General features: G+C 37.9%; 1 protein-coding gene and 1 long non-coding RNA gene across 3 annotated transcripts; one reads left to right on the top strand and one right to left on the bottom strand.

Moving 5' to 3' along the window:
- The first annotated feature begins 744 nt into the window (after window positions 1-744).
- Window positions 745-14,514, top strand: LOC309496797 (uncharacterized protein). Of its 2 annotated transcripts, XM_082166913.1 has the most exons (3): window positions 750-801; window positions 9,567-9,800; window positions 12,836-14,514. In XM_082166913.1, the coding sequence occupies exons 2-3, from the start codon at window positions 9,629-9,631 to the stop codon at window positions 14,119-14,121; spliced, it is 1,458 nt and encodes a 485-aa protein (XP_082023039.1). In that variant the 5' UTR covers window positions 750-801; window positions 9,567-9,628; the 3' UTR covers window positions 14,122-14,514. The 2 variants fall into 2 exon arrangements, with proteins under 2 accessions (XP_082023040.1, XP_082023039.1); XM_082166914.1 differs by lacking the exon at window positions 9,567-9,800 and having other exon boundaries at window positions 745-801.
- Window positions 14,515-23,087: 8,573 nt separating this feature from the next.
- On the bottom strand, window positions 23,088-25,128 carry LOC309496597. The gene is made up of 3 exons (XR_014205181.1): window positions 24,774-25,128; window positions 24,372-24,590; window positions 23,088-24,282 (listed from the first exon to the last, which is right to left on the bottom strand). It is a non-coding gene; the product is annotated as an uncharacterized lncRNA (long non-coding RNA).
- Between the last annotated feature and the right edge of the window lie 334 nt (window positions 25,129-25,462).

Here is a 25,462-nt window from a genome sequence, read left to right as displayed (position 1 = left end):
TAGATATTAAATATGGGAACTACGAAGAAGAAGGTCACTTAGGTTTTTTTATTGATCATTTTTTTATTTTTTTTATTGGATGAGCATTTTATTCATCACCCTTTCTTACCCTCCCCTCCCTCTTTGTAGACGTTTGAGAGTTTGATGGATGTAGTTGATAAATATATTTTATTGTAATATTTCATGACTACCCCTGTGATATTGTATTGATATATGGCTCTTTTTGTCTAGGTTGTTATTTACTCTTTTGATCTTTTGAGTCTGTGATACCATTCAAAAGTTTTAGATCGGTAAGATTGTTTAATGTTTTTGAAATAAGTCTCTTCTGTTCACCAAGGCGGCATTTATTTGATCCAAAATACAGCAAAAACAGTAATATTGTGACATATCTTTACAATTAAAAAAGCTGTTTTCTATTTGAATATGTTTAAAAATGTAATTTATTCCTGTGATCAAAGCTGAATTCTCAGCATCATTACTCCTGTCTTCAGTGTCACATAATTCTTCAGAAATCATTCTAATATACTAATTTGAAGCTTGATAAATGTTTATTATCATCAATGTTGAAAACTGTTGTGTACATTTGTGTCTAAGCCCCTGTTATATTGTTAAGTAAGTTGACTGAATGCCATCTTGTTGGAATAAGTAAGGATCAGTGAACACTGCAATAAGGGACCCTCCTCTTTCTATGCGCTTTTGTGATTGTAGCATGTGAACAGGACTTTTATTTTGGTCTGGTAATATGACGTCATAATGCTGCGCCGCGATCCTGCGTCTGAGATTCGGCTGAAGAAATAAAAGGTTTGTGGGTTTTAAACATTTAAATTGTTTCAATTGATGTAAATAGTTAAGACAATTTTCTAGTTTTTGCAAGTGATGTAAAATTAATTGATTTTTTTTAATGTAAAATTGTAATGCTTCGTTTAACAATAATGAACGTTATTTTTGTGAATGAAGCGCAGTAACAGAGAGGGTGTGTCTAATTTCGCTCCCTATATAGTGAGATCAGTACATCGTAAACACGAATTCAGTCACTGGCATAGTGACCCTGTCCCCCTCGGCACACTTCACGTGCTTTTGTGTACAGGTTAGAGCTCACGGGCTTCCCAATCACAGTCCTCACAACTGTGTGACTTAGTGGACTTAAAAGGAGATTCTCATTCAAAGTAGGTGTGTGTGTTTGTAGTGGTTTGCACGCTGATGTAACTGTCGCGTCTCACGCACTTGTACTATGATGATAGGGACAGGGTACAACGGGGCTAAAGGCACACCTTAGGAAAATTAGTTATTCACTACTCTCCCATAGTGTATGATTGCAGCATTTTTTTTATTGAACATTGATGCTGATTTTGTTTGAAAATAAATCATAAAAGTTGTTTGTTTTGATCAACACTAGAACTACCGGAATTCTATAACTACTAATGGCCAGCAGTCATTCTGACCGCTCATACATTATTTGCATATAATTTCAATAAGCTATATCAAATCTAATAATAAATGGATCTGTAATGTTAGGATAGTTAATAATAAACGTCAGAACACTACATTTTAATTCTAATGTAGGCCTATGTGAAAATGTATTAGTTAATCGACAACCACAGAACAGCTATCGTTATTACAGATACAAAGTCGAAAGTGATCAATTTTCTTTTCTTTTTTTTTTTTTGTAAAATGAAAACAAATTTATTCATCCTTGGATATTAGGTTACAATATTACGATATTACAATAACTTACAAAAACATCGTCAATATGCATTTCAATGCATAGGTAAAACCTTTATGGGCATGTATGAAACGCATATGCCCCAAACTGGCCAAAACAGTCATTCTGACTGTCACGGGAGAAGAGTATGAAAATATAATAAACTGCGAGAAAACAAACTGAATTAGGAACCAATATTTGTTTTAGTGAGCAAAAATATCATGCTGTAAAATTACAATGAAAATGGTATGCATACTGTATGTATGACTGTTATGGCCATTCAAGGTAGAAATACTCAAAACTCTTTTGTCTCTTGTAATTTTAATAAAATAACAATGATAGAATTAAATATAGACACATTTAGGAAAAGTCAGGGTCCTATAGTTACATGGGTTTTATTTCAACAAATTTATTACATTGCAAAATTTTAAAACAGTCAGAATGACTGCCTTGGTAGTTCTAGTGTTAAAGGGGTGGTTGATTATGATTTCACTTTTCTAACTTAGTGTGTAATGTTGCTGTTTGAGCATAAACAACATCTGCAAAGTTCAAAGCAAAGGGAGATATTTGCTTTTAAAGAAATTACTTTTTAAGGACTACAACAAATGGCTGGTAGGGACTACACTAGCGTCCTCCCGGGTTAGTGACATCACAAACCCTAGAATTTACATAAACCCCGCCCCCTGAACACGATTTATAGATTATCAAGACAGAATATGCTAATCAATGACTAGAAGATAACTACACATAAGCTACATAAATTCATCAACTAACCATTCAGAAATGTCCTGTTGCATTCTACATGTCACTTAGGGCTGTGCGATATGACGATATATATCGTATGGACGATATAAAAAGTATATTGTTTCATATTATGCTCTATCGTTTATATCGTGGTGTCGCAAAAAACATTGTTTACGACAAAACTTTTTCATCATTTGGATGACTGCAATCTTACACGCAACCACGGGGACGCAGGCAGAAACGTGAATAATGGCGAGTGAAGGGGAGACAGAACCGGGTGGCTCCGAGCAGGAGAAGGACCAGCCAAGACAAACCGAGGAGCTTGTTCCTAAACGAGGGGCTACCTCTGTAGCATGGACATGGTTTGGTTAACTTTCTATATGTTTGGTTGACTATTTTATTTTGATAATGAACCTGCTGCAATGTCAAGTTAGCAATGCTAGAACGTGTGCGCGTGTGAGGCGTCGGCGCGATCACAGGATTTTTTGTCCTTCTGAGGGACCTGTTACTCCGTATGGTCATACGGATAGAAGCAACAACCAAAAAATGATTCAAAACTGTATAGTTTTTGTAAAATACAGAAAACAAGCACAATGCCGTTTTCTGCCGTCTCGGTTTCCTCTATGTGAACTTTGGATCCCGTTGCATGAACCGAGGCCAGCAAAAATGTTCCTTTCGTTTTGTTAATCTGTAATTATTTAAGTGAAATAGCCTATATTTTGCGTATAGGCCTATATATTAGTTTTATATATTTAGTTTTATTCTGTTTCCTCCATTTACAGAAGAGCTTTAAGTGCGTGATGTGACATTGTTTGAATCAATGTTCTACACTATCCTGCAATTTTCGCTGGTTTCAAAAACAAAAAGTTGCATATTACCTGCTATTCATTTTCACTGAAATGTAGGCCTAATTGTTTGACATTTGGTGACATATACAGTAGCATATACATCCTCGGGAAAACTAACGCCAGCGCATTGCCATTGCGACTTGGGCAACCTATGACTTGACAGCTGAGCACGGGCATTTCACTCACGTTGATATTGGCTATGCGTCAATATCACATTTGCACAGTAGCCTAGCCTACTATTTGAATTCATGATTGGTTGACTGCCAAATTAAAATATTTAACAGAATGATCAAATAATGTTAATAACCGGTTAATGGCCTTTTCAAATAAGTGTGTCTGAGAACGATTCAATTAGATTTTGTTTCCTTTTCTGGTTATGTTCCTGTCAAAATTTTGTTCGTTTGTTTTTGTTCATTGAACAGATTCAGAGCCCTGATTGCTGCTACATTTTAAACTTGAAAGTACAATGTTTACATTTGGCATTTTATATATCAATATTTTATGTTGGGCTTCATTCATATTTTATATTTCTACATTCTTAATCAAACATTTGCCCTGAAGTTCTAAATAAAGGGAGAAAAAGAATCGCATATGAAAGAGTACATTTTTGAGTACATATTTATATTCTATACTCAAAAAAAAAAAAAAAAAAAAAATATATATATAAACTAAAAGAATAGTTTATATATATATATATATATATATATATATCTTATGTCATTTTACTCATCTACTAAATGGATCTTGATATAAGAAATGTTTGATATTTGGACTGAAAACAACTCATTAACGATAAGTTAATGAGTTGATTTATCCGCGTTTTAATATGCTCTTGTTCATAGAGATTTTTAGATGGATACCGAGGCTTTTTAAGTTGTGTGGAATCTGCAAGTTTTGACCCAGTTTGTTTGCTCGTTTCCAAGGCTGCAATACGCAGTAGCTGTGTCCCAATGTGAAGGCCACAGACTTCGAAGGATGCAGCCTATGCGTCCTTCGAAGGACGCACCATGTAGCCTTCGTAGGATTTCCTAATTGCACAACCAGGTGTTCCCGATTACCGCTCCTGGCGCCAAACAACGGTGCGAGAGGATAGCTGCCATCATGATAATTCATTTGATATAATTGAGTAAACATCTATGGAGCCAGAATTGGCTATTGTCATTTTTATGTTTTATATTTTACTCGAGGACATGGTGAGGATGTTTCAACTCTGGCACTGCCGGCCAGTGCCGGGTCATGTATTTTCGGCTTAGCCAAGACCATGGCCAGATAAATTAAGCTGTTTTGCTGCGTCCCAATAAAGAGGCTGCGTCCTGAATTGGCGGATTACACTGTAATGATATATGAAAAGAATAGAAAACTTACATAGGCCTATATATATACATATATATACATAAATATATAAATATATATATATATATATATATATATATATATATATATATATATATATATATCTTATATCTTATATCTTACCTTGATGCGATTTTGTAGGCTAGTGTATTTTTTATTATGTACACAAATGGACCATGGTGAACATACAGGTTTTCAGCCCTGTTTGAATATAAAACCGAATATTGACTATTACTCCCACTCGTCATCGGCAGCTGTCACAGTTGCCAGGTGACAAGAATCATTCCTCTGTAGGCTAGACCGGTCCGAGCGCTTCAGATGCGCCCTTTCATATGGGACACAACTGTAGTTTTTCCCCAATGCGGTATTAGTAGTTATTAAAATGACTTTTTTCAGAAATATACTCTTTCTGAAAAAAATCTCAGTGACATGGCAGCCGTCGATTGAGTCAGCCCTGCAAACCTGTTGGTAGACAACTTAGTGGATAGTGGAAATATGCACTCAAACACTCCCAGATGATGTCCCACCAGCAGGAGGCCTTACCAGGGTCTCTATTATGAAGCCCATCCCGGTCCAGCAGCACACCAGGGTCTCCCTGCTCAGCTGAATAAAAGTCAACATCATTTTTTCTTATTTTATGTACTGTAAATTTAAATGTTTATGTTGACTTTGATATGTTTAACGTATGTTTTAAATAGTTGGAAAAAGTACTTTTACATAGCCTATAGAACAAATGATTATCATTTACCAATTTTATTTGCGCAAAAAAAAAAAGAGGAAGAAATTATGACTGTCATTACAAAAATAAATTATGTCCAGAACAATTCATTCTCTTTTATTTACACATTTAAAGTTGCATAAAAATAAATAATGTACAGAATTTTTCTTTCCTTTTAAAAAATAAGTGGAAACTATATAGAAAAAAAATATATTTTTCAATCATTCTCTCAAGAAGAGAAAACAGCCTGTCCATCCTCTCCCTACTCTCCTCGCCTCTGCCTCTCTCTGTAGTTGCATGTCTTCTCTGATCAAGTCCAAAAACTCGTCCTCTCTGTCTCGCCGCCTTTGTGCTGGTGCTGGTGGTGCAGGTGCTACTCCTGGCTCCTCCTCACCGTGGGCACCCACTGCTGAACTTGGCCCTGGTGTGTCCTACGGGATTGAAGCAATGAGGACGGGGGGTTGGTGCAATGCCTCTGTCCCAACACCTCATCCACGAGGACAAACCAGGGCCAAGTTTCAGCAGTGGGTTTCCCACTCACACCCTCTCCTGTCCAAGGACACTTGCAATCCTAAGGCAGAGCAGATTAACCATGGCTTGTTAACAACAACAGCACAATAGATTTCAGCAGAGACGTGTGTATTAAAGGAGAACTCGGTAACTCTAGCGAACTCTAGTCACTTCTTCGCTGATTTTCCCTTTTGTTGTCGCATGTTTTCCCCACGAGCTCCCCCTACAGCTGTGGGGGGGGGGGGGGCGTATATTTCACAACACAGTCGTAAAAAACTCATTTGCGGCGGCCTCCTCCCCCTCTCTACCGCTGCTCATGTGCGTTTTTTTGATCGGAGTAAGCCAACTGTATCGCGTGGAGCTATGTCTACCGAGGTGGGTAATCTGGTAATACATCATACATGCGTGTGTGTTTATGTCGAATTGCCGTAAAGCAATTTGTGTTTCGCGCTCGTTCTCGTTCTCGCTTCCAATTTCTAACTTGCCGGGACGGTAGTGTTGCAAGTTGCAAGGTTGGTTTTCCGCCTGGGAACGCTGGGGGGAGCGGGGAAAGTCACCAATATCACCAGAACAGGTTGTTTAACCATCCAAATGATTTCTAGACAGTTTTATTAAGTTAAAAAAGTTACCAAGTTCTCCTTTAACTTTCATACTTTTTTTTTGCCTTTTTTTTGGGGAGTTACCTTCCCCAGCAGACCCATTTTCTCCAGAATTGCTCTAAAAAAGCAGAAAAGGGTACTTATGAAAAATATTAACACAGGGGTGCAATCTTAACATTAGTGCATTGTTAACACTGCAAAATATGACACATCAGGACATGCATACAAAATACTTCAGAAATCATATTTCTGGATACTCAAATTTGGTTAAAACCTTTGTAGACATAGCTTGCATGACAGCACTACAAAACACATAAAAGTGAAACCCTATTGCCTTATCTACTGCTTTTCTTAATGTTTTAGGCTTCATAGGGTGACTGATATTTCTTATAATACACAAGTGAGACAGACTAGTGCAAATTTTACAAATAGGTGTTTCGCCCCCGTAAAGAAATGGTCATTTTCAGACCACAATTTAATAAATTGAGCTGTCTGCTCCTTGCTCCCTGAAACAATTATTAAACTAATATTAGCACAAGTTTTGCCTCAAACCACCTGACAAATGAAGCCACGCAATGGTGAGTTAAGATGAAGTTTATAAGAAAGAAAAACTTGTGGCTTTTAACTGTGGTTTCGCTAGCTATTTGAGTAAATGAAAACATAATACTTACATTTAAATGTGAATTTGCCGTCCACCACCGAAGTCTCGGCCGCAATTTTTTTTTTATTAAAATGCTGTCGTCACTGGCGCGCAATGACTTATGGGGTAGGATAGGCCGCTAAGGATCCATTTATGTATCCTTTCTTTCACAGGGAAATGAAGGGTGCATTTGGCATTGCTTTTGAATTAGGGTAGCCTTCGTCGCGGCGCGATGATGCAGCCGGCCTTCGAATACGACTTTCGAAGGATGCAGAATTGAATAGGGACAGCCTTCATCGCGCCGCGGTGACGCAATCAGCCTTCAAATGCGACCTTCCAAGGGTGCAGCCTTTGAATTGGGACATCCTTTGTCGCGCCGCTGTGACGCAATCGGCCTTCAAATATGGCCAATCGGCCTTCAAATACGGCCTTCGGAGGATGCAGCCTTTGCATTGGGACACAGCTAGTGTTTCCTGCCAACTGGCATCCCGGGGTGTCGAAATACTATTGGGTGAACTGGCAGTGGGCGGGATCACACTGACCAAAACAAAACCCGACTGACAATATGGAACATGTGAAATAATAAGTAAAATACCTGGCTGTAGAAGTGTTTTTTAGAGAAACGAGTATGTGAACAGCATGTTTCCTACATATCTGCAAACATATTATGGTATTTTTATGCTTTAGTAGAGTAAAAAAGTTACAACCAGTACCTTTAACTATCACTCTAACTGACTCTTTCCAGTGCTCTGACTACTGAACTAGGAAGCTGTTTGAGGCCGTTTACACCTTACAACTGAGATGCGTTTTGGCAATGGGATCACAAGTGGACAACGCTAAATACAGGTGTATACGGGGTCTAAAACATTTTGAGCTACCATTTCCAGAGGAAGTCAACTTAGTGGGTTCGCGGACAAGTGCCCATGCTTTCGTAGTGTAAACAGTCATGTGGTCGAATGCGTTTGAACAGCCGCAAAAAATCCACCTACACTCCACCTACTGACCTAATACGTAAACATTATGGGAAAAGCGCTAGCCAGATGGGATTTAAACTTTTGTTGACTGAAGACCCAAGTTTGGTTTGAAGACAAAAAACGAACAAAGCACAATGTTCTCCCCGCATTCCTGATTTCTAACACACACTCACAGCGTTCGCCATGGTTTTGTGGCTGTCAGAGCAGAAACGAAAGCTGCTGCTCGCCGTATTTTTTTTCCGTCGTCTCTGGGCACTTTCACATGTAAATTGTGTGAGCTTATTTCATCCATGAGATCGAAATACTTGAAAAAACACATACATTTACCCGTCCATAGACCCTCCCCTTGAAGAAAAAAGTGGTAAAAGTGGACAATAGAGATGGGATTAAACCACCTGGGGCCTCTTGTATAAAACTTTCCGTAGTTTTCATCCTAAAAGTGTGCGTACGCACAAAAGCTAGAACCTGTACAAAATTCCCTTTATAAGACCCAGTCAGCGGAAGATTGTGCAGACATGCTCCAGCCCGTCTCCTCCCTGAAATAACCATATGTGGAGCTTACAACGCCCAGCTTAACCATGCATAACGTCATCTGCATGTAATTTCCATGCATATTCCCATCCACGTGATACCATGTTTAACCATGTTTAACATAAGACATTATGAAAATATGATATGCGGACTATGTGCCGTCACATTACATTCCTAAAAATCATTCAGTAACCTTGCCATGTTGTTTTAGAATAAATAAATCAACATTGTATAAAATACATTACATAGAAAGGTTTCAGTGTAGAGTTATTCTCAATCTATTCCACTGGCCAATTAGTATTTATTTAGTATTTAATTACTTTAAACAAATCAAATGTATGCAATTTTGCCAATAATTTTATGATGTTTATATATTTTTAATGGAAACAGATAGGCCTTGTTTGCAGTGTAAATAAATGTCTGTCACAGCGCATCACTGACAACTTTTTAAAAATAATGTGCATATCTTACCGTTTCCTACTGTCTGTCTGTGCACAACAACTACTGCGTCATTGGACCAATTCAAACTGGCCAATGTCCACTACAAATAGCCTATTTCTATTTAAATTCATATGAAAATGTTGTCCCTTCTGAATAATGATTTCATGAAATTTCAGTGCTTAACTCCATTAATGAGAGTGACATATTTAATCTAAAGTATATCAATCAAATGTAAAACAGTTTAAATCATTCTGTTTACTTTGCTCACTTCAATGAAAAAGTGCGTGCGCACAGTCTAGAGTGTCCTTACATTTCAATGGCTTTTTTGTGCGTACCCAACGTTTATACATCAGGCCCCTGGAGTAAACGGGAATGTGTCTCCCTCGCCGTGTGATCCTATCGACCAAAACGCATCTTAATACCAGGTGTAAACAGGGCCTGAGATGCACCCAGAGATTTTGTTTGGATTTATTTTTCTCTCTGTTAATTATTCTCATCTTAAACAGGACAAAACACAGAACAACTCCTGGTGAAGCGACTGAGATCCACGTGACACACTATTATAAAGATGGCATTTATTAAAGTGGAGAGTGAAGACATGAAGATTGAAGAAACATTCAGTGTGAAACAAGAAGATACTGAGGAACAAATAAATATGATGATTATTAAAGAGAAGAATGAAGACATGAAGACTGAAGAAATATTCAGAGTAAAACAAGAAGAAACTGAGGAGCAAAGAGGTTGGTTTCATTCTCAAAGCTGAACTCAGTAATTTTATCCTGTTTAAAATGTCCAGCTCTACAGAAATTAATGATATTTTTGAAGAATGTCAAATGAGTGTCCCAATTAAAGAGGTTTTATTTGACATGGAGCAGGTCGCCTCATGTGGACAGATATGTTGAGATCACATGACCAGATTATTAAACTGCCTTGACGTGCATCTATGTAGCGACTTTGTCATGTTCTAATTTAAATCAAATTTATTTGCTTTGTTGGCTGCTGCAGAACAAGGAACAAAACAAGGAAGATCACATTGGATAAGAAATGCAATCTTTTTGGCCAATGAGGTGTGTGGATTGATTTTGCCTCCAGGAGTTATAGGCCACTAAGTAAAGTGGCCTATAACTCCTGGAGGCTTAATTTCGGGTGCTGCTTTTAGAGCATCTTTGTAGGACATCTGTGTGGTGGCAGGCTAGTTCTCTTTGCACACTTTTGTCAGAATTTTCTATTTGAATATGGATTTTACTCCTGGTTATCAGGTTTTATCTGTGTGAACAGTGGTTGTTCATATATATGTTGGTCTGTGCTGTGGCACGGGTTAGTTAAATAGCAGTCCCTTTTTGCATTGCATGGTTCAATACCATTCCCAGAGAGTTTGAAACGTTTTCAAATTGTGAGGAATTACACAGAAAGCAAGTAAAGAGCTCTCCTTTTATAATCACTGAAGCTGTTGGTCAGTTAAGTATGATACTATAGAAGAACAATGGCATATTTAATAAGAGTAGAATATTACAATTTTCCCTATAAAAATTAGGTTGCTGTTTAAAGTAAATCTTATCTGCATCTCAACTCAAGCTCAGTGCTTTAGTGTCAAATGTGTATTACCAAGAAAATAAACATGTAATAATATTAGCACCTATGCAAATTTTTTTTTAATTTTATGATTAAATTGCTTTTATGTTTAACAAATCAGGTGCTGACACTACCATCTGTAGAACTTAGTTGCACTGCTTTCAAATGTTAGTCTAGAGCCCTGGCCTCCAGGAACAGGGTTGGAAAACACTGGTTTAAGTGATAGAGCGAGCCCATCTCTGGCTCAGCACTAGTCAAAGTGAAAAATAGATTTGAATTTAGTAATTGATAACATCATGCACTGAATGTTCTAATCATAGTGGTGTGATTTTACACTCCAGGGAGCAGCCTAGAGTGATCACACCAGTGTGATCCTACATGTCAAAGGATAATGAGAAAGACGTACAGTCTCTGTGCTACAATGGGGGTTAAACATCAAAGTACCGCGAGAGCGATTGAAAACCATACAGAGCGTCTGCTCTCTAATCTCTCTGTATTTGGATGCCATTCACTGATCGGTCTGTGCAGCGCCGGTTCAAGTCGAACAAGCCTAAAGTTTCCACCCTCAGAGAGTTGTACACTATCTGCCATTCTCTCCGTTCTTGAACAGCTGTAGTGACAATGTCTCGTAAGCAATCCCAGTGTTCTGTTGTTGGATGTAAGAGTGAACATATGAGTCTTCATTTTCTCCCATCATCCGAGCCACTGAGGACGCAGTGGATTAGTTTTATTTTTGAAGGTAATAATTAGTAATATTTTAATAATATCAAATTGAATTATAAATAGTTTGAATTAAACTATATCTGTTCTATCTCAATGCAGCATATATTCTCTGGCTCCGTAGGCATCATTGTTCGACTCCGGTCGGTACTGAACTGAACTGAACACCGCTAGTACAATTTCTGCATTTTTTTTTGTATGAGATAGTCCCGTTTTGTTGCCACTGGAGCATGAGCTCTTCTTTAAAGAGGGCCGGGAGCAGCAGCTTATTTGCATTTGAAGGGACACACACAGAAACGGCTCACCCCCCAAAAATGGCAATTTTAACATGCTATAAAAAATTATCTGTGGAGTATTTTGAGCTAAAACTTCACATACACACTCTGGGGACATCAGAGACTTATTTCACATCTTGTAAAAAGTAGCATAATAGGTGCCCTTTAATGTCTCATACCCTGTTGGGATAAAAATGTAGAAATGTGGTGGATCTGTTAATGTCTCATTCCCCACCTTGCAAGCACAAACCTCACAAGAATCGGAAATGGGTTAGTTTCCCATAGACTGGAGTGAGACCATAGACATCTCTCGAGCTGTTGCAACCTTTTTTGGCACTCGTTAATGTGGCGTGACCTATGCCTGTAGTGCCTTAGCCAAGTGAAGCGGCAGTGTGGAGCACACATTAACCGAACATCTCTTCTGCTTTACCAGTTTATTTTAAAGCACTAAATAAACAACTTGTAGTTACAAAATTTAAAAAGTGTTAAAAAATGGGGCCAGATTAAACTGTGTGAGGTTGGGAGTGTTTAAAAATAATGTATTACAGTATACAGTACATGTAACAGTAATACATGTAATAATGATCTGTTCTATTTGCAGTGCGTTTCTGTATTAAGTTGAGTTGTGAGTATTTGGAGCACACATGTGTTGTGAAACTGATGAAGATGTTTTCTGAATTTGTGGTTGTTTTTCTATTTGCATGTGTTTTCTTCAGTTGCAGTGCGTTGAGCTCTCTCGGCCACCGTATGGCTAAAACAATATTTACACAAATTAAAACTAATGCACATAAAACTATTATAATATATAGAGCAGGGTAAAACATATGGGGCCTGTCATAAATCTGTGGCCCAGGATTGTTCTGGAATATTCTGTTAACTATACTGAAAATAAATGAGAGAACACTATATTTTATACCTAAATGGCAGATTCGAGATTGGTCTATAATTAACCAGTTATCCTGGGTCAAGCGGCTTTTTTAAATAAGGGGCGTAGTAACTACCAGCAGGATTTTGGGACGTGTCCTAAAGAAAGCAAAGAGTTATGAATATTGAGAAAAGGTTCTGAGATTACAGGTCAGACCTCTTTCAGTAGCTTAGTGGGTATAGGACCTAACATACCTGTTGTTTGTTTTGATGCTTTAAATGTTTGGATGTCTGTTTGTGCCACAAAACTGGGGTTAACTTGTATTTGTGTCTTTATGCCTTAGACCTGATGGCACTGAAAGTGGAGAGTGAAGAACTAAATAAAATGGAAGAGAAAGATCAGTATGGGAATCGTGATGGTTTCATAACTGGAGAAAAATCTGCTTGTTCACAGACTGAAAATACTTCTTCACAAAAAAGAGCTCGAAAGACTGGAACTAGAAGTTATTTCACCTGCCAACAGTGTGGAAAGAGTTTCACTCTAAAAGGACACCTTAAAGTCCACATGAGACTTCACACTGGAGAGAAGCCATTCAGATGTGATCAGTGTGGAAAGTGTTTCCCAGGCATGAATTGCCTCAATAGACACGTAAAAATCCACTCTGGAGAGAAGCCTTTCATCTGCCAACAGTGTGGAAAGAGTTTCATCCTAAAAGGACATCTTAAAGTCCACATGAAAATTCACACTGGAGAGAAGCCTTACACCTGCCAACAGTGTGGAAAGAGTTTTACTGAAAAAGGACATCTTAAAGGCCACATGAGAATTCACACTGGAGAGAAGCCTTTTATCTGCAAATTGTGTGGAAAGAGCTTCACTGAAAAAGGACATCTTAAAGTCCACATGAGAATTCACACTGGAGAGAAGCCTTACACATGCCAACAATGTGGAAAGAGTTTCACTCAAAAAGGAAGTCTTACAGCCCACATGAGAATTCACAATGGAGAAAAGCCTTTCACCTGCAAACTGTGTGGAAAGAGCGTCTCAACAGAACTAAACCTTAAGTATCACATGAACATTCACACCGGAGAGAAGCCGTTCACATGTGATCAGTGTGGAAAGAGTTTTAAATGTAAATTAACCCTTAATTACCACTTAAGAATTCACTCAAGAGAAAACTGTTTTGTATGTCATCAGTGTGGAAAGAGTTTCTCAGACATGAACTGCCTTAACAGGCATGTAAAAATTCACTCTGGAGTGAAGTCTTTCACCTGCCAACAGTGTGGTAATAGTTTCACTGAAAAAAGACGCCTTAAAGTCCACATGAGAATTCACACTGGAGAGAAGCCTTACACATGCTCTCAGTGCGGCATGAAATTCATATATAAACTAACTCTAGATTCCCACATGAGAGTTCACACTGGAGAGAGCCCTTACACCTGCAAACTGTGTGGGAAGAGCTTCTCACGAAGAGGAAATCTCAATTATCACATGAGAACTCACACGGGAGAAAAGCCATTCACATGTGGTCAGTGTGGAAAGAGTTTCACCCGTAAACTAACCCTTAATTGCCACTTGAGAATTCACTCAAGAGATGAATATGTCAACAATGTAGAAAAAGTTTCAGTCTAAAAGGACGCATTAAAGTTCATATTAAAATTCATCCTGAAGAGAAGTCTTTGATATGTCTTTATCAGATAAATAGATAATCATCTAAAAAGGTGACTCCCACAACACTGCACTCTGACATGTTCATCGCAATTTGTTATTTGTCCATGTCCACTTATATAAGCATTCTTCATTTCTATACTTTGCCTTGATGCTCTTTCTTTTCCTTTGGCATGTACATATGAATGCCTGTGGACACGCCTGACAGTTTTCTTTCCTGTTGTTTCAAATATTGAGCAGTTGCGGTAGATGTCCTCTAATTTCCGTTGTATAGCAGCCTCACTTCATATATTAATTTATTTTAATACCTCTATGAAGGATCTATGGTGTAATTTGACTTTTTAAATGGCAACCTGAACCTGAGCTGTGTCCTTTTATCTTTCATATTTTATTATATTTATTCATATATATATATATATATATATATATATATATATATATATATAAATACACTCACCTAAAGGATTATTAGGAACACCTGTTCAATTTCTCATTAATGCAATTATCTAATCAACCAATCACATGGCAGTTGCTTCAATGCATTTAGGGGTGTGGTCCTGGTCAAGACAATCTCCTGAACTCCAAACTGAATGTCAGAATGGGAAAGAAAGGTGATTTAAGCAATTTTGAGCATGGCATGGTTGTTGGTGCCAGACGAGCCTTTCTGAGTATTTCACAATCTGCTCAGTTACTGGGATTTTCACGCACAACCATTTCTAGGGTTTACAAAGAATGGTGTGAAAAGGGAAAAACATCCAGTATGCGGCAGTCCTGTGGGCGAAAATACCTTGTTGATGCTAGAGGTCAGAGGAGAATGGGCCGACTGATTCAAGCTGATAGAAGAGCAACTTTGACTGAAATAACCACTTGTTACAACCGAGGTATGCAGCAAAGCATTTGTGAAGCCACAACACGCACAACCTTGAGGCGGATGGGCTACAGCAGCAGAAGACCCCACCGGGTACCACTCATCTCCACTACAAATAGGAAAAAGAGGCTACAATTTGCACAAGCTCACCAAAATTGGACAGTTGAAGACTGGAAAAATGTTGCCTGGTCTGATGAGTCTCGATTTCTGTTGAGACTGGAAAAATGTTGCCTGGTCTGATGAGTCTCGATTTCTGTTGAGACATTCAGATGGTAGAGTCAGAATTTGGCGTAAACAGAATGAGAACATGGATCCATCATGCCTTGTTACCACTGTGCAGGCTGGTGGTGGTGGTGTAATGATGTGGGAGATGTTTTCTTGGCACACTTTAGGCCCCTTAGTGCCAATTGGGCATCGTTTAAATGCCACGGCCTACCTGAGCATTGTTTCTGACCATGTCCATCCCTTTATGACCACCATGTACCCATCCTCTGATGGCTACTTCCAGCAGGATAATGCACCATGTCACAAAGCTCGAATCATTTCAAATTGGTTTCTTGAACATGACAATGAGTTCACTGTACTAAAATGGCCCCCACAGTCACCAGATCTCAACCCAATAGAGCATCTTTGGGATGTGGTGGAACGGGAGCTTCATGCCCTGGATGTGCATCCCACAAATCTCCATCAACTGCAAGATGCTATCCTATCAATATGGGCCAACATTTCTAAAGAATGCTTTCAGCACCTTGTTGAATCAATGCCACGTAGAATTAAGGCAGTTCTGAAGGCGAAAGGGGGTCAAACACAGTATTAGTATGGTGTTCCTAATAATCCTTTAGGTGAGTGTATATATGCAGTATATTATTTTCCTTGATCTTACAATGTTTTGCTGTTGTTGTCTAATCTTATGTTTGTGTGGTCTTCACAAGTTAGAGATAAGAACAGCCACTCCTCAGTTTATTTGATTCCACACTTGTGTTAAAATTAACACTGAATCAGTGTTAAAGATAATGAGATAATTAAGTGATTAATTGAATGATGATTGACCAATTAGTGATGACACCTAATGTTAATAAGCAGAATCTCTGAAGGACAGTCACCATTTTATGTCACCATTATGGTGATCACTGTTCACTTTAGTTGGGCTGCTGTAACCAAGTTATTGCAGCAAGACAAACCAAGAGCAATTGTGATCAGATTTTGTTGGTTATGTTTTGACATAATCATCATGACCTGAATCACTAAACTCATTTAGAGCCTAATATCTGAGTTGGATTTACTTTATCAATTACAGCAGCTCTGTGACTCTACAACATAAGATCTGGAATTTTCAATGAAATTATAAGAGGGATTTTTAAAAGTTGTTCCGATCATAAAGGTTTGAACTACTCTATCGTTTAGACACACAGACATCAAGAATCAACATATGAATCTCAGCAATGGTGACCATCAAAAAGCTTTCTACAGTGCATTGTTGTCTCATTACCCATATAATCAGAGGCTGAGTTTACACTTGGCATTAACATGCGACCTGTATCCAGATGTTGTCCACATACACATTGAAAAGACAATTGTAAACGCACTTCTGATCGGAATGTTATCCGATCAGTGTGTCCAGGTTCGCAGGTAGTCGAGGACGCATTGTGATCGGATCTCAGTGTAATGTAAACGCAATCCAGTCATCATGTCTGCATTCACAGGTGGACGTCACACAAAACCCCGCCCACTGTCATTATTCCCCCTCCTCTCTCCAGGAATTGTTGCACATAGCTGTGTGGTTTTGCAATACAGTCGAGTGCGAAGTACATTGCAAATATACTGAAATGTTTGCTTTCGCCCCTAAAGTTGCAGAACCATTAATTTTCTGTAAAGAACGCACGCGCATTTATCCCACCACAGCTGGCAACGTTCTCGGATACATTTCTCTGTACCGTTTCCATTATGCTATCTATCCACATTATTAGTACTTGCAGCCTCTTCATCCTCCTCATTCTCCTCATTTTGCAAGATTTGTAAAATGCACCCTGACCCAAAACTGTTTTTAAAAGAAAACCCACCACTTCAGGTCGACTTTTTTTTTTCTTTTTTTTTTTTGCGGGAATGCAAAATTCGATCTGCTATCTAGATATAGAAGCCACTTGATCTGGACAGGTGTAAACGCACCGTGTGCTGATTGGCTTATGATCCGATCTGCTTGATCAGATCACGGTGATCGCATGTTAATGCCAAGTGTAAACGCAGCCAGAGATTGGCCTTATCCAGATAAAGAGTTGACAAATCCAGATAAATCCAGCTAGGTTTAGATCAGGTTCAGCTGTCTCACATAGCCCAGAATAAATCCTGCTCTGGAGCAGGTTAGCTGTGTAGAGTAAGTTACCATGGCGATGAACATCACTAAAAAACAATTCACCTTGTTGAGCCCAAAAAAACAGAGTTTGCTCAAACTAATCTCGAACTTACCTGGGTAGAAACTGAAACTAGCTTTTTGCAACAGGCCACAGGTCACTATGTGGTGATTGTTACTATGAAAACACAACTCCTGAAAATATTTTTCTCTGTGCTTTCTTTGCCATTACAAATGTTTGCTAAACACATTTAAAGCAGCTATAGAAAAAGTAATGTTAAAGAGTCAAGGGCCCAACATACAGTTTATATACTGTCTATGGAACATACATGCATACATGGGTAGATGACAAATAAGGGTGAAACAGCATTTTTTTTAAACAAAGTTCTAAATTGCTTGAGAATTGTATGAATTTGTCAAGTTCAAATACTGTTGTTTTTGAAACTGTTAGAGGTTAGAAGATTTTTTTCTCATTATGTAATTTATTAAGCTTTTCTCACAGCTCCAGGCAAATTATGTCCTGCGGTGTGACATGACATTACTATAAAATTCTAATATTGAAATATTATTAATTTCAAATACAAATCAGGTATATTTTAAGTTTAACAAGTATTCTTAAAGAATGATCATTAAAATTCTGCATATATTATTTTTTTCATAGCTGTTTTTCGATTATATTCTTTGCTTGTGCCATCTTTTACCACTCACTCCAGTGGAAATATTGTGTAAAATGAGAAAAAAGATTTGAAAATGTGTTTTTTTATATATATATATAGTTATATTATGCAATGTTTTCAAATGAATATAATTATTTAAGCTAGTAAACATAGGAAAAGTCGTTTAATTGTGTTTGAAGTGATGTCACACCACAGGACGAAATGAGACACTGTATGAACATTTATGATGAAATTTATTTAATACTTTTGTAACAAACAAATTCATTTGCATCTCTATTTGAACATTAATGAAAATGCAACATATCAGTACAATCTTATTACTTAGTGTATGAATTTGAACTAAAAACGTAGTGAACAAGACATACTGAATAATTAACATTTTGGAGGCGTCAAATCAGACCATAAAGACCATTCATTTCTATTTTTAACTTAAAAGACTAAACAAATATCTTGTTTCTCAGGAGAAAGTCATTAAAATCATGCTAAAATAATTAAAAGCATGTTAAAATCATCAATTCAGCTCTTTGAACAAAGATTCCAGTGAACAAGAGAAATTTGACATTCTGGAGTCGTCACTAACAAAAGATCAGACCATAAACATGACAAGCTGTTAGAGCCAATATTAAAAAAACAAAAAACATTGGAGGGCTTGGAGCCAGAGGGGTGTAAGTGGCATTTTGGGCGAATATGAGTTCTTAATATCAAAATAAAGGTCTCGATGAGCTCTGTCCAATGGTACCAAAAATACCTATCTGAGATCAAACTGTATTGAATAAAGCAACAAAATAATAAAGACCTAACACAAAAGTGTGAGTAATGTTTGGAGTATGGAATATTCTGAAAAATACATGTAGGACCCACATTTTTGTTCAGAGCCAGGGTGTCTACTCACCCTGTGCAGCAATGGGAGTATTCCTCACACATGCGCAGAGTTCTACAATGCTCTGACAGTGGACAGTGAGTAGAACTAAACAAACTAGTGAACAGAAAAGCAAATAAGACGCAACATGATTCTTTGGATGTGGTCAATGAATAGACTCACAGAGTAATTGAAATGGTTGAACAAAAAAGAAAAGTGAAATGAGTAAAAAGAACAAGAGAGAACTGTCAATTGTATAGAGTATTTGAAAAAAAATAAAATGAATGAATGTAATGAAATAAATTGAACAACTCATGAATTGCCAATCAGAAGTGTGTTTAGCAAGTTCAGTGACTTTTATTACAATCTGTACTGTTCAGCAGATGCCCAGAATGGAAAAGTGAAATGAGAAAAAAATGTATCAGTTTAAAGGTACAATATGTAAGAATTTTGCATTAAAATATCCCAAAATCTCAAGGCCAGTGTTATATATTTTGTTAAGTTGATTACTTACAATATCCCAAATGTTTCCAACTATTTTTAAATCGTGAGAAAATTGCGATTTTTTCCAAGGAAACGGGGCGTTAGAGCAGGGGGGAGCTGGGAGTCGCCAGTCAATTGCGTCATATCCGCGTTACCCTCGGTTTCCGCTCATACTGCGTGGAGTCCTGGACAAATGCGGAAGTTGTAGTTGTAGCGTCTATCAAGCTACAAACTTTAGCTTGTTTCTTGCAGTCGTTATGGTACACAATTATTCTTTACCGATTGCTGCTGGTTCTGTCGACAAAGCATGCTTAATTTTATATTTTCCAAATGTAGCATTCGGTAATAGTTATGTTTATGTAAGGAAAGTATTATTGCTTTAGATTTGTGTTTAGTTTATTGACATTGTTTATCACGTCTGGTGTTTATGGCCATGTAAATAAACATAGCATGTGTTATACATAAAGATTAATCAGTATTTTGGCAAATGATGTGGGCATGTTCGAATGTACTTTTACAACAATTGTTTAGAACACGTAAAACTGCGCAGCGTTATCACAACAATGAATTCAACAAATACAGTAACATCTATGATAACCAATTTAGTATTAAACCTTACTGTTCTTGCGGTTAATTCATTTTAATGAAATAAAAGTGTGATGAGGATTAAGAGTCAGGAAGGAAGAAGACAGGGGTCGGCGTGACTGGGACTCGTACTTTATTAAAATAAAGCAAAACAAACAAAAGCCGCGCACAACGCGCATTCACCGTGGCAACCGCGACGGCACAAAACAGTTCAAAAATGAGAGCTCGGATCCACCGGTTCTCTTTCTCTGCGTCCAATTTTCTCTCCAGTCTCTCTCTCGTTCCAGCGCGGCTTATAAGCTCTCCACGCCAATAATACTTTGCACTTGACCTACTTGCTCGTCTCTTCTCTCTCCCGTTACAGACCGCGCTGAACCACGCCCCCCTCGCCACAAAAAGCATGTCATTAAACGCAACATTTATAAAAATAGAACTTAGCCTCATCCATGAACATGATTTTTCGATTCCCGTCTGACTGATTTACATCCACGGTGGAGTTTAAAACGACAGTTCCCATCATTCCACGCTCCTTCACATCGTCATCAAGCTACGCCGTTGTTGTTGTTTGGAATGTAGCGCCCTCTAGCGGCAAAAAAATTCTTGCATATTGTACCTTTAATGAATGAGTTAAATTAAAATGAATTACTTGTTAAAGTGTTATTCAAGTGTTAATTATTCAATCAATTCCCCTTTTGACTAATTATTTTCTGCATTGTTCAGCAGATACGCTCAATATATCCATAGAAGACTTGGAAATGTTTGGTGCCAAAAAGGTGTTTTATATTTTATTTTTAAAATGTTTTAGAACATGTTCATTGTATTAATATGCCATAAGTTTATTACTTAAATACTCATTCATGTAAGTATGCCTGTGGTTGCAATGTTTGTGGTTTAAGGTTAATAATACAGGTGATTGAAGTGTGATCAAAATTTTGTTTTGTCTCTCCTGTAAAGTTTGTCAAAAGCCACTTACGCCCCTCTGGCTCCAAGCCCTCACTTTCATACTAACATCATAACATTATCTGTTTTGCGCAAAGTTTTAACAACAGTTAATTAACACAGATGTGTGTGTCACTGATTGTGTATTGTTAAGTGTTGTTCCTGTCCTCACCATGCCCTTTTTCTTTAGTTTAACATTTAGTGAGTCATTATTTTCACTATGTTGATTTATATATTGTGTTATGTTAAGTAGTGATGGCAATTTCAAAACACTGCTTCATGAAGCTTCGAAACATTTACGAATATTTTGTTCCGAATCAATGGTGCGTGTATCAAACTGCCAGAGTCACGTGATTTTAATCATAATGGTTTCGAAAACACTTCGAAATTTCAATGGTTCACCGCTGGGGGTGATGATCTGTCAACACATGAATCATGAGGAGTCACTGAGAACCAATGACCAAGTGTCTGTGGGTTTTACCTGATCTCTGATCAGTTTTATACATTTGTAAATGTTTTAATTAGACATTAGTATAATTAAAATGAATAATGGTAGTTAATAGTCTCTTATTGGCCTGTTTAGCTGAGCCATTCATAGAACAAACAAAACAAATCCTGACAATTGATAAAAGAACATAGACACTTGATAATCTTATTAGATAATTGCATTTGAAAGATTTTACTTTCAATAAAAAAAATTGCAATTACAATAGATTTGTAAAAGGTGTTATGCATGTTTGGCCTGGGTTTTTGTTGCATTTACACTGTTCTGACCATTAGGGGTCACCGTGGAGACTGGTGTCGGATTGTTTCGAAGCCTCGACACAATACGACACATTTGCTTCAACTGTTTCAGTGTTACATGAAGCCTTGATCTGCCCACCACTAGTGTTAAAGGGTTAATTCACCCAAAAAAGAAAATTCTGTCAGTAATTACTCACACTCATGTTGTTCCAAACCGTAAGACTTTCGTTGATCTTCGGAACACAAATTAAGATATTTTTGATGAAATCTGAGAGCTGGCTCACTCCTTCATAGGCTGCTAGGTAATCGATATCTGCCATTCCAGAAAAGTTAGTAAAGACATTGTTAAAATATTCTAAGTGTATTCAGATTTCATCAAAAATATCTTAATTTGTGTTCCGAAGATGAACGAAAGACTTACGGGGTTGGAACAACATGAGGGTGAGTAATTACTGACAGAATTTTCATTTTTGGGTGAACTAACACTTTAAGAAGTGAAACAATACCGGTAACCATTTAAATGTTTATTGTTTTCAGTTAACCACTTACATAATATAGTCATACTTGCATACTGGAAAAAAAATTCAGGAAATTTCTTTACCGCCAATAGAAGGCTCAGTTAATTATTCTCGTGTGTGAGGGGGAGATTGGTGTTCTGTTTTGATTCTTTGTTAAACATTAATAATTAATTGAGTTTGTTTTGTTTCCAATGTTTATATATTTTTGTATATTATAAGTTTCTCTTTGTTACTGTTAAATCACATTTTTTTTGTCTTTCTTAAATTTCTTTATTACCTTTAATTACTAAATGGTTTAGTCCAGGTAGGAGGGGCTTGGCCTTTTTAAGAGGGCCTCTCAGAGTTGTTTGGAAGCTCGTAGAGTGAGTTGGTTAGTAGTTGTTGCTCTGTTTTGGGTCAATTTATTGGCATAGCCAAAAGTTTGTTTGCGAATAACTTTGAACAGTTTATTTTATTTTTGTTTGTTCTGTCTTTTTTTGGATTTTCAATGTAAATACCATTTGCACTCTATTGGAAAACCTTTTTTTTTTTTCACTTATTGGAATATATATTGAACTTTTGATGTCATCACGTCACTTCATTTTCACGCCTCCATATGCCGGTACATTCAGAGCAGTGGTACTGCTACTGTTTGAAACATCTTTGGGGCCCTCTTTGTGGCAGTTGGCACACTCCTGACTCTATTACACCTTCTAATCTTAATTGTTATGAGGGAAAATAAATGTTCAAAAGTAAAAAACAATAATTTAGGGATATTTACATGACTTTCATGAAGGCAGATAAACCTTAAATAAGGTTTTGATATATTAACATGGCATTTAAATGTTCTCAAGTAAAAGAACAGTCATTAAATGTTCTAAAATAAATAATAATTATTAAGGACAATTTATATGACCGTTATGTAGGCAGGTAAACCTTTTGAAATAAACAATCATTTTGGAATAATTACATGGTCTTTATTAAATGCAAATAAATATTCCTTAAAGGGATACTTCACCGATTAGCGTTAAACTTTGTATCAGTAGAAACCCGGTAGTATTTTCAAATGACCATGCTTCCCTCCCTCATTTCCCCCTGAGACTAGAGATTTCTGTATTGTGTGTCTGAAAAAAAACAAAAAACTCAGATGACGCAAAAATCTTCCTTTTGCGTCATTGGAGGCTTTTTTGTCCAGAGGCGAGAGACAACAGCCAGTAGTAGGAGCTCGTTCCTCATGTTTTCAACCCGCCCATAGGGGGTGGGATCTTACGATAAAATGGCGTCTTTTCAGTTTCGAGTCAACTAGTAGCCTAGTTGTATCATTTCTTCCGATACTGCCCTCTGTAACCGGTTGGCGTGGCTCGGGAGTGGCCTCGTAGGGCAGTGAAGCAAGTGCATTCTGGGAGTTGTTGTCTTTCATCCACATGAGCCAAAAATACATTTTCTGGCTTTTCTCAGTCTAGAAGGCACCCAGTTCTAAAATAATTTCACATTTCTACTACATAAATGACCCTATTTAAATTTCCAGCTGTGAAATATCTCTTTAATAGAAAGAAACAAAGGACATTTACAAATAAATAGTTATTTACAGCGAAGGCTTTTCTTCATTTCTCCTCTCCTGCAGCCACTCTTCCACAGTCTTTCCCTCTGCTGTGGCACAGAAGAAGAAGCTGCCACCCTGGTGTGCCCAAACTCTTTTTTTTTTTCTGGGCTGCCCACATCGACTGCATGTGTAATCGTACATGTTGCTGTGGAGGGTGCAGCCCTTGCTTCTGAGCTAAAAACTCTTCTGCCTTCCTCCACAAAGTTGTTTTGCTCAAGGATGTTCCTGTCGGTGGAGGAGAGAAGGCAGCTGGCGGTGGAGCAGAGAGGGATGCCGATGGTGGAGCAGAGATAGCGGGTGCTGATGCGGGGGAGGATGTCACTGCCCACGTCGTATGGCCTGACCTGACAGGTCAGGGTTTACGCCAAAGGGGAAAGGTGAAAGTGCTGATCCAGGAGCAGTGGGCACTGACGTCTTCTGTTTGGCTACAAGAAGCAGAGTGTGAGACACCATGCTGATCTGAGGTAAGAGCACACTCAGTGCCAGCACATCTGCTTCCAGCTTCTTCCTGTAGTTGTTGTACCTGTTTAAAATGGCACAATTCATAGGATGAACAGAATATGAGAATTGTAAAATTCCTTTTATAGCTGGCTTTAAAAAGAAACTACTTACCAGACAGAAAGCGTCCGCTGGTTGACCTCAAACAGCTGAATCCCTGCCCGTCTCCTCAGTGCTGGACAGTTTCCCACCAGCCTCTGTATGGCCTGGTAGTCTTGTAGAATGGCAGCCCAGCGGTTCAATGAAACGCCCCACTTCACCTTCCCCGCTGGATGAATGAATGGATGAGCCTCCCCCTAAAGGCCCTATCAGCTGAATGGGACTGTGATGGAACTAGAAGAAAGAATGTTAGGATATTTAAAGATTTTTATTTAATTTTTTTATTTACAACACAACATAATCCAAATATACGTAAGGGTAAAAAGGCACATTATTAAGTACACTGATCTAAACCCAAGAGACTTGAACAGCCACACACCTTTGTGCCATTCCTGAAACAGTTCTTGTTCAACATACCTGTCGTTTCAAAGGTGTTTGCTTTTTCTTTTGCCACGAAAACTACCATGTTCATGTAGAATATCAGTCCAGTGTAGCTTGCTGATGTTGGTACAGCGCTCTCAGAGAAAAACAGTTTGTAGAGACTCGAGTCAGCAGGACTCATCAGTGGCATCTGGTCCCTGTAAAAAAATAAAATAAAAAAATAACTGTGAACTAGTGATATATTATCGTTTGCGATATACCGGTAAAAATTCTCCTTACGATAAGAATTAGTCTGCCCGCGATAATAACGATAAAGCCTAGTTGATGACGTATTTCTGTTTGGGACCCATTTGCAGCTCGTGTGGAATGCAAAAACAAATATGTCGGAAGGCGGACGTGAAGCTGAGGCGGAGTTTGAGAGTTTTTCGCTCTCCGTGAAGTGCACTATTTCAGTTAATCTCAGTGGATGCACAGTGTATTTGATTTCGACGCACAGTAAACACTAGTGTGCAGGCACGTGCAGAGTTGGGTGCTCGAGCACCTGCCCTTTTGCCCCTTGGTGCCCAAAGTGCCCTTTTGTCAAGGCAAAATTTCCTCTCCTTTTTTTTTTTAAATTAAAGGCCCTTTTGTGGATGCCTGCCCAATCTAACTATTAGTAAAATTAATGAATAATAATTTAGCCGTAAATAAAATGACCCACATGATGACCTTTCACCTGACGAACT

Source organism: Leuciscus leuciscus (genome assembly GCF_965113295.1).
Source record: "Leuciscus leuciscus genome assembly, chromosome: 4".
Classification (NCBI taxonomy): Eukaryota; Metazoa; Chordata; class Actinopteri; order Cypriniformes; family Leuciscidae; genus Leuciscus; species Leuciscus leuciscus.
This window is presented reverse-complemented; position numbering and strand designations above follow the sequence as displayed.

Coding starts and splice junctions, on each gene's coding strand:
- LOC309496797 (XM_082166913.1), top strand. CDS start 9,629: ATGGCATTTATTAAAGTGGAGAGTGAAGACATGAAGATTGAAGAAACA. Junction 9,801..12,835: donor AGAAACTGAGGAGCAAAGAG/GTTGGTTTCATT, acceptor TTTATGCCTTAG/ACCTGATGGCACTGAAAGTG.